Raw genomic sequence first — 15,738 nt, 5'->3', positions numbered from 1 at the left:
TACTACTACTACTACTACTACTACTACTACTACTACTACTGTGCTGGCCTTATTAGGTTGTATTGTTCGGCTATTGGTTTGGCGACATCTAGTGTTCGCAATAATACATTGCCATTTTTGTTGTCTGCTGTTTTCCTCGACACAAACGCTGTTGCTTGTTCCGGAATACGATCTCTTCCGCTTCTCTCCCGGAGTCTATATGTTTATAAGTAGCATATGACATCATTTGGATGGTTGTATGAACCCTAAAATATACCGTTGTGTTGTTGTATAAGTTTATTGAGTGTGGCGCTGGTTGTGGCTAGCTTAATGGACCGTAGCTATTATGCTAGCTTTGCTCCTATTGATTATTCCTTGTATAATGTCTATGTGTGTAATGTATATTTTGGTGCTGTGTTTGTTTCTGTACAGTTTTACAGTATTGGAAGAGTTGCCAGAGTAAAGGTCATGTAAAGACAAACCTTTGTCCGTTTATTGGAACACCTTGGACTGTTAAGCTAGCTGCTGTTAAGCTAACTACTTTGACTAGAGAATTCATGTTAAGGGAAAACTACAAAATCATCTCATTGACTTGCTTTGCTAGCATTTGTTTCTTTTTCAGACGGCTTTTAATCGGTCCTGAGCCAGTTCGGCATGTCGTCTGCCGTTCGCCCCAGGTCAACTGGGATAGACTCCGGTAGAAAACCGCACATACCATCAGAGTTGTTTATATGCAGTATCATCAAGTTCACAAGTTTACAAGGGCCCTACCTAGCCAGGAATGCATACTTTGAGCAAGTATGTTAGCATCATCACAACGCTGACCGCAGGCGATGATCAGCCACTGGAGGCTGACGTTAACGCAGATCATGCCTGGTGGTTATTTCAGAGAAGCCGAATCTCAGGTTTCCTTTTCCGGCGCCTTGGAGCCGCAGACTACACTTCAAGACTCCGGTGGGCGGTGACCAAACAGGATGAAGCGGTGGCTCCTCAGGTTTCCATGCCAAAGTCTGATCTTTGAATCAGCCACGCCTTTTTCCAACAAAGATGTGATGGAGTGTGTTTACGGCTGGAACTGTTAGATTCTGCATGTGAACTTGGACACATCCCAAACTTCTCCAACATATGGAAAAAGCATTCCTTCCATTTATTGGAGCGGTGCCTCATCCTTACTCCGTCTGAGCTTCTGTTTTAGTACGTGGCCTGGCGTCGTGTGCCAAAGACTTCATCCAGTGAAGAAGTAAAGCGCCTCTTAAAACACTTCCTAAGGTCAGCAGATGACGTCACGGATCCTTTGTCTTCCCATCTGGATGTTGGGAATCTAGTTCTGACATCCTCCACTTCTGTGTCTGCTTTTTAAAAATGCGTTTATGTCTTGGTAATTAGTCGGAGTACAGCGGAACCCGTTTATGTCCATCCCGCTGATGTTGACACTCGGTTTGAACCAAGTCATCAAGTCCTGGTCATCACTGAAAGGATCCCACGTAAAGAATTAAAGATTATTTTATGGTTTCGTGTTCTATGGTGTACTGTTAGTCATCTTGGAGGACAAGTGGTACTGAATGTAGTATTCTTCACTGGTGCTTGGACCTCAGCAATGTTGGATTGACGAGACATTAGCTTACATGACTTGGATGGAGTCATGGATGCAAAAGTGATGCAAAGTGAAAAAAGGTCTCCTCCCGTTACGTGTGGACATGGTACATATTTGCTTCTCCAATGGTCCGTGGAGCTTCATAGTCAAAATAGGTGGGTCCCATTACTTGCATTGTTAGCTTCCTCATGCTTGCTGTGTGTCACAGTGCACTGTGGAATACAGTCAAAAACCTTTTCCATGTGGACCGGGTGGGCCAGTCAAGGCCCAGTAAAGGCCCAGTCATGGCCCAGTAAAGGCCCAGTAAAGGCCCAGTAAGGGCGTAGAGTGGAGCCAGTGTTCCCGACCAAGGGAAAGCACATTGCATTGTGTTGTAGCAAATGTTGTTGACTTAACCCACACATAAAAACACTGTGGGTTGGCCTTGGTCCATTTGTTGTGTTAACCTTCTAGCTGGGATGCCATTTGTCAGAGGAAAATGCTGGACTGGGAGGTTGGAGCAGCGGGGGCGTGGGGGTTTCCTCCAGTGCCGCTCGCACTGCGAAAGCGTGCCTGATGGCGGCGTAGGCGTTGCAGGCCCATGAGAATTGGCACACGCATGCAGCCTGTGGTTAGACGCTGCTTTCAATGGGCATTGAACTCGGATGTTTTCTTCAGCTCATTGATTTGTTGCTGCTGTAAAAAATCAACACCAACTTTTTGAAGGCCAAGCTCCCTGGGCAAGGTCTACACCCCCAACCCATTGTGGTCTTATTATGGGTTTTAGGTTGTGGGACCAAGCTTGATGGTCACTATGGTGATAATGCATGTATGTTTATGAATGTGCCATTGGTCCAAAGGAGGATCTTTAGCTGCCCTGCGAGGTGCCTGCTGTAAAAAAACGGAGCAGGGCCTGCCCTGATGTGAATGTATAATTAGGACATTTAACACGGGGACCAACCAGGTATCCATCGTGATGGACGGGTTGGCGACCCCCGCTGTAAAAGCTTAGTATCAGAGAACACGATGGTCAATCATTTTTGGACACCTGCTGACGGACAAGAACCTGATGTGTTCTTGTTTTTCCACAGTCTGTGGTCCCGTACCAGTTGCTAAAATGGCGGCAGAACAGTTTGAACGGGGACTCCATAGAAGGCATGGAGATGCGGTGCCATGCCAGTCATCTTCTCTTCTCCTTTAGAAGCAGGACAGAACCTTGGCATGAAAGAACCTTTCTTAGTCAGGGCCCATCTAACTGTTCCTGCGTTCCTACCCGGTCCCTGCCTTGGACCAAACCATTTCTCAATTTGTGCCCCTTTGTGTGTTGCATTGCATTTCTTAAAAAGCATTCGCATGTGCTGGATCTTCTAACCTTCTCAGTTTCAGTGGCTTCCAACCCCCACCTCAGACATCCACCAACCCCACCCACAGCGTCAAAACGGCCGAGTCGGTCCTGATGATTTTAAAAGCTGGAGGAGACCAATCGCAAACGCTGTCCTGCTGTTCCCGCTGTTCCCACTGTTCCCACTTCTTCCACCGACTTCCCATAATTCTGCTACTTCCTTTCGCTGATGACACGGAGCAACGGAAGTGCAGCATGCATGACATATTGCTTTTCAGGAGGGAGGCGGGTGGGCCTTTGAAGGCTATTTAACAGCACGGGGGCCCCTCTTGGGTTTCGTGTGGGAAGTGAGTGCATCCTATACAAAGGAAGCCAGAAGAAGCCTTTTCCAGGCTCTGGTGTCCACTTTTTTCTTGTCATCATTTCTTCCTCACTGAGGACTTCAGCATACTTCCTTTCCCTTCTCCTGTCGTGTAGCTCACTTCCTGTCCCCCTTTGGTCACCGACTCGTCAGTTGCCCATCACCGACCTCTCTACCTGGAAAGCAAAGGAGCGTTTGCGTCCTGCTAATTCCCACCCGGAGCCCCCCTCCATTAAGCTAATGAAAGAGCAGCCTGGGCTATGCTAAACGCCTGCACTTTGAGTTTTTAGTGGTCAGGTGAATTAGGGAGTCAGGGAAATGGAACCCACATCCTGGGGCGCTTATGTCTTGCTTTTTTATTTAATTACGGTTTTGGACATGATTTGTTTCCCAGGCTTTACTGAAAGTAAAGTAGAGTCAAGTATTTACGTTTGCATATTTATTCCATCCCAAATGGACAAAGAAAGTCCACCAAATATAATAAAGCATAATAAAGCACATCCATAATTACGTCGCCCGTCTATGATGTCATCAGAGGTCGACTCACAAGACATTTTCATTGTTTGACAATCATTGTTTTCCATCCATCCATTTTTCTCCGCTTATCGGGGTACAGTCTCGCTCGGGAATCCCAGACTTCCCGGTCCCAGGCCACCTCCTCCAGATCCACCGGGAGGACACCACGGCGTTCCCAGGCCAGCCGTGAGATAGAATCCTCCAGCGTGCCCTCGGTCTGCCCCGGGGCCAGGGAGGCGTCCGGGGGCCACCGCAACTGGCTCCTCTCGATATGACGGAGCCCTTCCCGAATGGCCGAGCTCCAAACAATTTGCTAACAAATTCAAGCTAATGTTGTCGAAGTTGGGATGAAAAAGGATGCTGATGCCACAGCATTTCAAGAAATGCTGCAAACGTTATCCTTCCACCACATGGATGCTCAATGGTCATCATCGCCATTGCGCGTTGGTCTGCCTCGAATCTACGAGCGCCGCAGTGGAGGCGAGCAGTGAGAAGACAACAACACCATGGCGTGTGTTGGAGTTAACACAACTACATTCCATGGGTTATTCCTGGAGGAATATTCTGGGACTGAGCTGGGGTAGTTCAAAGTTGGCCGCTGACCCCCCCGCTCTTGTATTCTTTCTAATTCAACGGGTCAAGGGAAGTGATATCAAAGGCCACATAACTGGCGTCCTTAGGAAGCTGCTGGCGATGGAAGATGATGGAAGATGTTGAGGCCAAGGCCTTTCAGGTCTGCGTTTACAGCATCGTCTGTGTCGCTGTATTTTCAGCGGCTTGTAATGTTGTACATGAACGAAATGACCCGATTGGCTGGTGGACTTGGGTCATATGTGCTCATAAGTATAGGAGCTGGGACGGAGGAACATGCATGCTTTAGGATGTTGCGTGTGGTATTTGGTTCCATCTGCAGGGACGTCCAAGCGGTGCCTTACATAAGTGGAAAGGACAGGTGTTAGCAAGAGATAGACAGCATTAATCCCAGGGGGGGGGGCTTAGCATACATGATATCAGTGCAGTCAAACAACATCCTCCAGTGTGTGTGTGTGTGTGTGTGTGTGTTTATGGCTGTGCATTTTGTTTCATGTGGTGCCCACTGCTCACTGCTATAAAGCTGTTGGCGGCACTGCCCCTCATCAGGCGCCACTTTGCGTACTATATTTGACGGCTGTTTTCTCAAAGTGCCTTTGGGTCAAGGTGCTCTGGGGGGACGGCTCCGGCCAACAGGATGTGAAGGAAGGCCCACCATGCAGCGGTAATCTTGCATCCATGTTTGCTTCTGGCACTCCTGCATGCAAAGAGCCGGAGCTCCCAATTTATAGCACCAGTGGGAAAAACTACACAACTAGACTAACTGGGCTTGAAGTTAAAAACACTCCAACACTCGTTAGATGAACAGATGAAAAGTGGTCAGTCACCAGACTCTAATAACACAACACAACCTGCCCTACCTGCTCAACCTATTCACTAGCAAAGACATGTGTGTGTTGGTAGGGTCCCCAACGCCCATCCCAACAACGTATTTATACGGGTTTTACACCTAAGAGGCAAATGGAGGTGATGACGCAACTCTACACTCATGCATTTTATTTCACAGCACGATTAAAGCAGCCATCAGGTGGCAGACGTGCATTCCATAAAAGCTAGATGGATGGATAAATGATGGATGGATGGATGGATGGATGGATGATGGATAAATGGATGGATGGATGATGGATAAATGATGGATGGATGATGGATGGATGGATGGATGATGGATAGATGGATGGATGGATGATGGATAAATGGATGGATGGATGATGGATGGATGGATGGATGATGGATAGATAGATGATGAATAATAAATGGATGGATGGATGAATGCTGGATGGATGGTTGGATGGATGATGGATAGATAGATGGATGAATAATAAATGGATGGATGGATGAATGATGGATGGATGGTCGGATAAATGGATAGATGATGGATGGATGGTTGGATAAATGGATGGATGATGGATGGATGGATGGATGGATGATGGATGGATGGTTGGATATATGGATGGATGATGGATGGATGGTTGGATATATGGATGGATGATGGATGGATGGTTGGATAAATGGATGGATGGATGATGGATGGATGGTTGGATAAATGGATGGATGATGGATGGATGGTTGGATAAATGGATGGATGATGGATGGATGGTTGGATAAATGGATGGATGATGGATGGATGGTTGGATAAATGATGGATGATGGATGGATGGTTGGATAAATGGATGGATGATGGATGGATGAGGGATATATGGATGGATGATGGATGGATGGTTGGATAAATGGATGAATGATGGATGGATGACGGATATATGGATGGATGACAGATGGATGGTTGGATAAATGGATGGATGATGGATGGATGGTTGGATAAATGGATGGATGATGGATGGATGAGGGATATATGGATGGATGACGGATGGATGGTTGGATAAATGGATGAATGATGGATGGATGACGGATATATGGATGGATGACGGATGGATGGTTGGATAAATGGATGGATGATGGATGGATGGTTGGATAAATGGATGGATGATGGATGGATGGATGCACACACAGTCCAGTCCCAAATGTGATCATTGTAAAGAGTTATGTTTATAACGTTACGTTTGTAAATCTGTATTTTGATATAAAACAAGCCATTTGTGTGTAGTTATGTCGATAAATGTTTACATCTGAAGTGATATTTTCCTGAAACGTACCTATGTTGGACTGCTGATGACTGAAGAACGGAAGTAGGTAGAAACATGATAGAAGACAGGACTCTAATCTTTCTAAGCTCCGTGTTTCCATATTCCGTGTGCCTTGATGAGTCCAGATGGTCTAAAATGACCGCTACTGAAAAATGGTGGGATTGAATGACTTAATGTTAATCTCTCTCTCTCTCTCTTTCTCTCTCTCTTCCTTGTTTTGCAGGACCCCCAGTAAGTAGAGCAGACCCCTTGTGTGATCCACGTGGGGTAAAGTAGCTTCTTATCTTTTCACCTGGCTGTGAAGTACTACTGAAGGACTACTATTGTCCCCTGTGGTAAAATGGAGTACTGGATGGCGTCTATCCTAACGTACAGTACGTCCATAACCTGCATGGTGATGCCGAGATGCATCCAACTGGGTCGGAACATGTTTTCCCTCCTTGTCCTGTCCTTGTACTTGGACCATAGGAGTTAAAACACAACTTTTACTGTTTTAGTCACGCAGGAGCGTAGGCCAAGTATTTCTAAAAGTATTTCTTCTATTGAGGATTGCAGATAAGCAGAGAAAACAGCAAGTGGCCAAACAAAGCAAACAAGCGCCAAAGGAAGGAGAACACCTGAACTAAATAGAAGGGAGTGGAATTAGAAACAGGTGTGGGAGATAGCAAAACCAAGGCAAGGCTAGACAGGAAGTGAATACAAAAATAAAAGCATCCAAGGAGAAAGTCAACTAAAAAGGGGGTGACAGTTTTTCCACGATGTTTGATGACAATTTGCTTTTTGTTAGATTGAAAGTTTGTCATCATATAACAGCTTTTTTTCAAAAGTCTTTTGGCTTCAACCTTTCAACTTGATGCTCCTAAAATGCTCTTCTTTTTCCTCCTAAGTACTCATAATATTGTCCTAAATCACAACATTAGACTTCATTCTTCTTGGAAAATACTCCTCGTTTTACATTTTTCCTCTTAGTTTAGTTTTCTTGTTCATTCTATTTTTAGAATGTGCCCCGGAACCATAACAAAACAGCTGCAGGTGGCAATTGGCCCTCGGGCTGCACATTGGACACCCCTGCCATACACAAATACGTTTAGCCCACTGCTCCTCCACAGGAACTAAAAAGCCTCCAAAGCAACGTCAAAGACGTGTGATGTCATTCCTGTGACAGGTGGGGGGTGGGTTTGGAGAACGCCCCCCCCCCCCAGTATAATGGGAGGGGTATTGCACATCTGTACCTTTTTAGTTTTGGGCTTTTTCACCGATTTTCTTCACTATTATGTAACAGCTCATTTCCTACCCTTTTGTTTTCCACGCTATTTTTCCAACTGCGATGCAATGCAACGTTTGAGCCCATTGCGCTGGGAAGCGTTGTTCCCAGGGGACCGGCCATCCCGCATACAGTGGCCCAATTTACCCCCCGCCTCGTCCACTCAGCAGCCAAATGGAAGCCACATGTTGTCGGGTTACGGCCTAATTCAAGTGACGGCGTCCTTCCGGCAGCGGGTGACCTCTGCTCCCTGCCAGTCGTCCTCTGGAATGCCGGTCGTGTACACCGAAGGAAAGATTTCCCAAAAAGCTGAAGTAGTGTGGATCACTTTGATAGATTTAGAACGCTAAAACTAAATGTACACAAACTGGCAACTTTTTGCTGTTAGCTGAAAAACACGCTAACCGTGGCAAACGCCCACTGAGGTTCCACCATGTAACTTTCACTTTTGGGTCTCACAGCCACGATGGTGCGTTCAGGGAGATGAAGAAACATTATTAGTCAAGCGTAAACACAAACATGTTGAAAAGGTGAGCTTCCGGCCATCCAGCCAAGTGCCAACAAAAAGTGTATCGGAAGTGGAACAGAGAAAATGCGTATTTCATGTAAATATTCGGGATGGTTCTCCTCGGCCAATGGCGGATGCTTTAGAAGCTTTTTAGAAAATGTCAAGAGTTCCTGTTTTGACTTCCCACCAATTAGCCCCCCGTCCTTCACTGAAGAGCCGCTTGACACAAGAGGCACTGACTTGTGTTCCCAAAGCCCCTCGGCTGCGGAAAGCGCCAGAAGCCATTGTGGTCCGGGTCCTTGTGTATTGTTTACTACCGGCGTCAGCTGGCTGGGATGCGTTCAGGGCCCACCGTGACACGAGGGCCATTAGTCGCTGGGTGCCGCCTCCGCCCGTAGCCATTTGTTGAATGAGTTCCTTGTTCCACTCCACATGATTCCCGGCGGTACCTTCGTGGATCCTGGTATATGGTCGTTTCCAAGATTCCCCGCTCAACATTCGCCCGCAAATATGGCAGGACGTTTCTCCGCCAGTATCGAGTGGTTCCCCTGTCAGACGACTATCGCAGATTGATAAGAATCAACCAGTGGGCTTTGCTGATGCTTGTATGGCCACTCTTGCAGTGCAGTAACCAGTATACCAGTATACCAGTATACCAGTATGCCAGTATACCAGTATACCAGTATACCAGTATGCCAGTATACCAGTATGCCAGTATACCAGTATACCAGTATACCAGTATACCAGTATACTTACAATGGCTATTTTACAATGGCCCTACAATTAGTATTAATAACGCAGTAGTCATAATAACAAACATACATTCTAGTCATATAAGCAAGTCGCCTCCCTCAGTCCCAGCCATTTTCCACAAGGCGTCCCTCTCTGTATCGGCCATTTTGGATTCTTTTGACTGATTTTTCAAGGTACGCAGATATTGTGTTCTTGGGCTATATAGACATGTTTCAGCAAAATATCCGTTCCCAACCGAAACGGAGGAAAACAACTTCTTATGAAAAGATACATTTGCCACAAATGTATCCATGTACCGTTTATTTAGCCAAAATACAGCCTGGTCCAACCTAAGAAGGGTTGAATTGAACTTTATGAATACATGAATAACCATATAAGATAAGATTGTACTTCCACAACATGGACTGTGATGAGCTGCCTGTGTTGTCATGGTTCTATTTCTATCTGCTGTATTTCTATGGGAACGACCATGGCCACCTCGTAGAAGATGCACTCCTGCCCCCTGGCGGCCATTTTCCCCATTTGCCATCACTCCATTTTGCTTAAATGACGTATAAATCCATCTTTGGGATTTGGCGTTGGGGTTGAAAACAGCGTATGAATACATCTTTGGTAGCCAATGAGTGAAGAAAGGAAGTGAAGTCATAGGAAACGCAAAGGGATGGTATATCCGGGGATATGACGCAACCACATGTCCTGCCATATTTGTCAACTTGTGGGGGCGGGAAAGGACCGTCAATCATGTTTGATTCGTAGACACCCCACCCTCATCATGATTATGATGACTTATGACTTATGATCATGATGAGGGTACGACTACTGATGACTTATGATTATGATTATGACTATGACTTATGATTATGATTATGACTACGACTACTGATGACTGTTATGATTCTGACTATGACTACTGATGACTGTTGATTATGATTATGACTACGACTACTGATGACTGTTATGATCATGATTATGACTATGATTACTGATGATTGTTATGATTATGATTATGACTACATCTACTGATGACTGTTATGATTATGACTACGACTACTGATGACTTATGATTATGATTATGACTACGACTACCGGTGACTGTTGTGATTATGACTACGACTACTGATGACTGTTATGATTATGATGAGGGTACGACTACTGGTGACTGTTATGATCATAATTATGACTGCGACTACTGATGACTGTTTTGATCATGATTATAACTACGACTACAGATGACTGTTATGATTATTATGACTACGACTACAGATGACTGTTATGATTATGACTATGACTACTGATGACTGTTATGATTATGACTATGACTACTGATGACTGTTATGATTATGACTACGACTACTGATGACTGTTATGATTACGATTATGACTACGACTACTGATGACTGTTGATTATGATTATGACTACGACTACTGATGACTGTTATGATCATGATTATGACTACGATTACTGATGATTATTATGATTATGACTACATCTACTGATGACTGTTATGATTATGATTATGACTACGACTGCTGATGACTTATGATTATGATTATGACTACGACTACCGGTGACTGTTATGATTATGACTACGACTACTGATGACTGTTATGATTATGATGAGGGTACGACTACTGGTGACTGTTATGATCATAATTATGACTGCGACTACTGATGACTGTTTTGATCATGATTATAACTACGACTACAGATGACTGTTATGATTATTATTATGACTACGACTACAGATGACTGTTATGATTATGACTACGACTACAGATGACTGTTATGATTATGACTATGACTACTGATGACTGTTATGATTATGATTATGACTATGACTACTGATGACTGTTATGATTATGACTACGACTACTGATGACTGTTGATTATGATTATGACTATGACTACTGATGACTGTTATGATCATGATTATGACTATGATTACTGATGATTGTTATGATTATGATTATGACTACATCTACTGATGACTGTTATGATTATGACTACGACTACTGATGACTTATGATTATGATTATGACTACGACTACCGGTGACTGTTGTGATTATGACTACGACTACTGATGACTGTTATGATTATGATGAGGGTACGACTACTGGTGACTGTTATGATCATAATTATGACTGCGACTACTGATGACTGTTTTGATCATGATTATAACTACGACTACAGATGACTGTTATGATGATCATAGTAGCTACTGTATAAAGCTGAAATATGGCGTATTTAGGGCTTAAACCTGGATGCACCAGTAAAACTGAAGAGCGATGAGGCATCAGACCTATTAATTACAAGTATGACTTTTCCTGCAAATGTTGATCCAAAATCGGAGGAGAACATCAACGGCCAGCTAGCAGGCGGGTGTGGCCATTTCCGTGGGCACATCCAGGTGGTTTTTTGGTGTTGGCTGGCCGGGGGGGAAGCGAGGCTCTACAAGCGGACATCCTAGCCTATGTTGACTGTGTGTATTAGCCACTCCTCCTTTTTGTACCATCATTTCTCTCACTCCTTTTTCAGGGTCCTCCTGGACGAGCAGGCTTTCCGGTAACTTGCCTTTTTGAACGTTTGTCTTTGTGTGTCTTGCCATTTGCATGCCGTGGCCATCTGATCTCTTCTTTGGCTCCTCCTGAATCGTTGACCAAAAACACCACATGAGAACTGAATGAACAGTTGGAGGCTGTGCTTTCGGTGGGGACTTCAGTCGCCAATCCAGCTCTGATGAGCACTGCTAGGACGTCACATTTGTACAAATCTCCAATTAAATCGTGTCGAACTCCAAACCTCGACACTACATCATCATCTGAAGTCATCAAGTATTTGTTTGAAGACATGACAAGAAAAATACTGGCTTGTAAGAACGGGTTTTCAAGGCCAGAAATATGAAGACTTTATGATATATACAATCATTATTGTATGCAGAAAACTATGTGAAATAATTAAAATTGTCCATTCAGATACGGACCGATACAGCACGGGGGAAACTGATGAGGTCGTTTCACGCAGTTGCCAAAAATCACAACAGCGTCTGATTATAAAATGTAAAATATAAATTCATGTAAATCCGGTTCATATCTTCCAGAAAGCTAATGATGCTAAGACAAATATGCCGCCTATTTATTTTGTCTCAAGGCTGTGATTAGCATCCTTAGCATTCAGGATTTCTTTAGGTTTAGCATCCATTCAGTGATGATGCTAACGCTAATCAAGGCTCCGAACAAACCTTCTCCCCTTCACGTTCATTGGGAACCAATCCCAAGAGGACTACTGAGGCCAAACTCAGGACCTGCTTTTCTTCCTTTAACATCTCTGCATGCTTCCCATCCCATCACTAAAACATGGAGCATCCTTTGTGGAGGCCGCAGTGACGACTCTTCTAACAGCGGATCCCAGTCATCCACAGTCCTTACGGGAAGCATGAACACGTCTTTCTGTTTTCCGTCCCTTCTAAAGATATAAAAGAGATCAAAAGAGACAGATCATTACGTGATGCCAAAGATGTATTTATACACCTTACGTGATGATGCAACGGAACACTGATGGATGCCACTTTTAGAGGCGCTTTGAGCCCTAAAACTAAAAGGACCGTTGGCATGTGAAGGCACCACGACAGCAAAGAGGAAGGTGAAGGTGGATTACGTGTTGTAGGGACGTTTTAGGAACGCTCACACAATTTAGTTCCTAAAATGGTACATACGGTGTTAGTAATTGTATATACTACGTTGTTACTATTATTACTATTTGGATGTACAACAATCCTTTGGGATATTTGAGCTGTCACAAAGAAACAAAGATTTGTTTGATGTACCTTTCCCAAACAGCTGTCTTTCTTGTTTTTTGTTGGAAACTGCTATTTTCTGGAAACTTCTACCGCTGATTACTAAAGAATGGTGCCTTGAAGCTGCCAGTGATATCTGGTGAACCTGTTGAAGTCCACGTCCACGTTGAGCAACCCATCAAGTCCTTGTCCACCGCTTTCTTTACCGCTTTAAGTGTCCGCTTGAATCACGAAGACCGCTTTTGTATTCGAGACCTTGGAGAACTTTGAGACCCCGGGGGTCATTTTTACCAAAAATGCATCCATTTACATCGACAGGTGTCGTCTTGTTCAAGTCATCATGACCGCTGGTGTGCTTTGGCAAGACCGGGTTTGTGATGAGGCCAAAGTCAGTCAGGACAAATGGGGGGCGGGTTTGGTTGGTACCTTCAACGTGTCGGCACAGAACCAAAGATCCTTTATGCTCCATTTGAAATGTCCACAAATGGAGGACTGACTGCCGTGGCTTCAAAGACCAACAACACTCTTTTCCAGACGAGAAAAAACATAAATAAGTCGCACTGGACTGGAACTTGCAGTTTTGGGGTGAAATTGATTTGGTGAAATCAGACGTTTGATCTTCCTCTATAAGTCTGACTTATATTTGGGAAAATACGGAAAATGTGCAAGCAACTGCTCGTTGTGAGGACTGTGGATGACAAAATGACCCGACTGACCGGAATGTCCTATCAGATCTGCCAAACGTTGGGCTGAGCATGGCTGGATGGAATGATCAGACTCCTGATAGCGTGCTTCGGCTTTCCACCGCCAGCATGACCTCGCCGTGCAGACGCAGTATTGAACTGATTTCCTGACATTGGGACGTTGCAGACTGTAGAAATCCTCTTCCAAGCGCTAATCCTTGACTTGTTGAGGCTTTTCCTTTGGTGAAGTTCTTGAGTAATACTATGGGTAATACCATGGGTAATACCATGGGTAATACCACGGGTAATACTATGAGTAATACTATGGGTAATACCAATGTCTCTGCAATGGCTACAAAAACAAGTCGGAGTTGCAAGTCCAAATGTCAAGTTATGTCTTGGAAAGTCAAGCGTGTCATCCTAACCTGACCTTGAACCCTGTCCCTTGTGAATTTACATTGGTCAGGGTGACAAAGGAAGTCTGGGGATTCCAGGAAGAATGGTGAGCTATGCTATGCTACTGTATTTACATGTCATAATCGAGCGTGAGCAGTAGTATAAAGCCATCCAACACCACAACACATTGCTCCATGGTACTGAGGAGGGAGCAGAGGGTTGACTGCCAGTACGAGAAACTTCTTCATCTTTCATGAAAATACACAGGGCCGACACCCGGACACCATGCTAAATGTTAGCACTCTCTGTTGATTGTTAGCCTGGGCTGGAGAGGCGTGCGGCTTATATGGAGCGCCAATACCGGAGATTTGAGGCCTGTGAGGCCACACACGGAACACATGAAGGACATAAACTAGGGGTTGGATCCAACAGTAACAACTCCTGACTTGGATCCCTGGGGGGGTCTGGCACACTGGAACACTTATGTTGACCTCGGTCGGTCGACATAAACAGGTTGACTTTTACATTCCTATTACCCAACAGAAAACAGAACAAGAATTAAAGGCATAAAAGACACGATGTGCTTGTGTCTGTCGCTATAAATGTGTAGCGAAGTAAGGAAGTGGCGGACAGGAAGTGATTCAGAGTTGAGTTTCAGCATGGCGAGGGTTACTGCGTGGGTCAACAGTTTTTCTGTTGGGAGAGAATTCCAACCCACAATAAAAGCCTGTTGTTCCGGCTACCAAGTCTGTCTCAAGAGTAACAGTACTGACACCTAGTGGCCAGTGTAGAATGCTACATCATCACACCATATTTGAATGCGTCTTTTGAGAGCCTTAAATCGTCACTTTATTCAGTGATATTTATTCTTGAAAATGCTTCATTTGGGAAGTAAATAAGCACTAAACAGCATTATTTATTAATTATGATATTTGGGGAAAAACTGTGATGGTAGCGACAAGTGGTGAAGGCCGCCCGTACAATCCAACCTTGGTTTTCATGTTTTATCAAAAATCTGGCCTCTGTGTTTTGGACACTGTCCCGGGTCCCGTACAGTACTGCATGTCCCAAACTGCTACTGCGTGTCTGTTTGCCGTGTGCAGTATCATTCCGTGAATGCAGCATCAATTCCTGGTGGAAACTACCAAATGAGCCCCCCTGGGGGTGAAAGGCTGTTGTGCTAACAAATGGCTAAAGAAGGAAAAGTGATGAACAGGAAGTCATGCATTTTCCCACATTGTCCGTGTGCATGTGAACTACCATTCTCTGTCAAATGGATTTGATGTATTTTTGGGTGTCCGTGGGGTTGGATTGACATTATTCCCAATGAGATGCTAGAAATTGCGTCTGCGTTCGTCCAACCTTTGAAGCAAATTAATAACAAAAACCGAGGTTGCACCGTCTACGTTATTGTATATTTTCGCTACTTAAACACGGTGGTTCACACATGCAGTGCCCCCCCCCCTCCCCTCCTGTAGCAAGGTAGCTGCATGCCCCGTAGCCTCCATGCCTCTAACACTGGTTCCTCTCTCTTCTGTCTCTCCACACATTGTTGCATGTCTGCTGTGCTTGATCCCAGGGCCTTAAAGGACCAGCGGGGGAGAAGGTAAGTTGAGGCCATTACATATTTTTCTAGCTGTCATCTACTAGCTTGGCTTTGACATTTTGCTGCGGTGTCAGCTCTTAAATAACGTAGATGATGAAATGGGTAGGCGGCGCTGTTAGTTGTGGCGAGTACATGGTGGCCCGGGCCATTACCCAGGAAATTGGATTCTCAAATTCCACAATGGGTGGGTTCCACAATGAGCAGCCATTATGGTGCACGCTGGTGCACAC

At 44.7% G+C, this 15,738-nt stretch overlaps 2 protein-coding genes across 2 annotated transcripts in view; both read left to right on the top strand.

Moving 5' to 3' along the window:
* The window catches only part of LOC131132032 (collagen alpha-1(XXIII) chain-like), a 42,670-nt gene extending 27,311 nt beyond the window's left edge, over positions 1 to 15,359 (top strand). The window contains exon 3 of the mRNA XM_058077188.1: positions 6,727 to 15,359. Within this exon, the coding sequence (XP_057933171.1) occupies positions 6,727 to 6,779 (53 nt within the window). The 3' untranslated portion in view covers positions 6,780 to 15,359. The remainder of the gene's footprint in view (positions 1 to 6,726) is intronic.
* LOC131132031 (collagen alpha-1(XIII) chain-like) overlaps positions 11,571 to 15,738 on the top strand; it is a 42,508-nt gene continuing 38,340 nt past the window's right edge. The window contains exons 1-3 of the mRNA XM_058077187.1: positions 11,571 to 11,592; positions 13,973 to 14,008; positions 15,482 to 15,508. Coding sequence (XP_057933170.1) covers positions 14,006 to 14,008; positions 15,482 to 15,508 — 30 coding nt within the window. The 5' untranslated portion in view covers positions 11,571 to 11,592; positions 13,973 to 14,005. The remainder of the gene's footprint in view (positions 11,593 to 13,972; positions 14,009 to 15,481; positions 15,509 to 15,738) is intronic.

Source organism: Doryrhamphus excisus, chromosome 7 (genome assembly GCF_030265055.1).
Source record: "Doryrhamphus excisus isolate RoL2022-K1 chromosome 7, RoL_Dexc_1.0, whole genome shotgun sequence".
Lineage (NCBI taxonomy): Eukaryota > Metazoa > Chordata > Actinopteri > Syngnathiformes > Syngnathidae > Doryrhamphus > Doryrhamphus excisus.
Note: the sequence above shows the minus strand (reverse complement) of the source record. Positions and strands in the feature narration are given on the sequence as shown.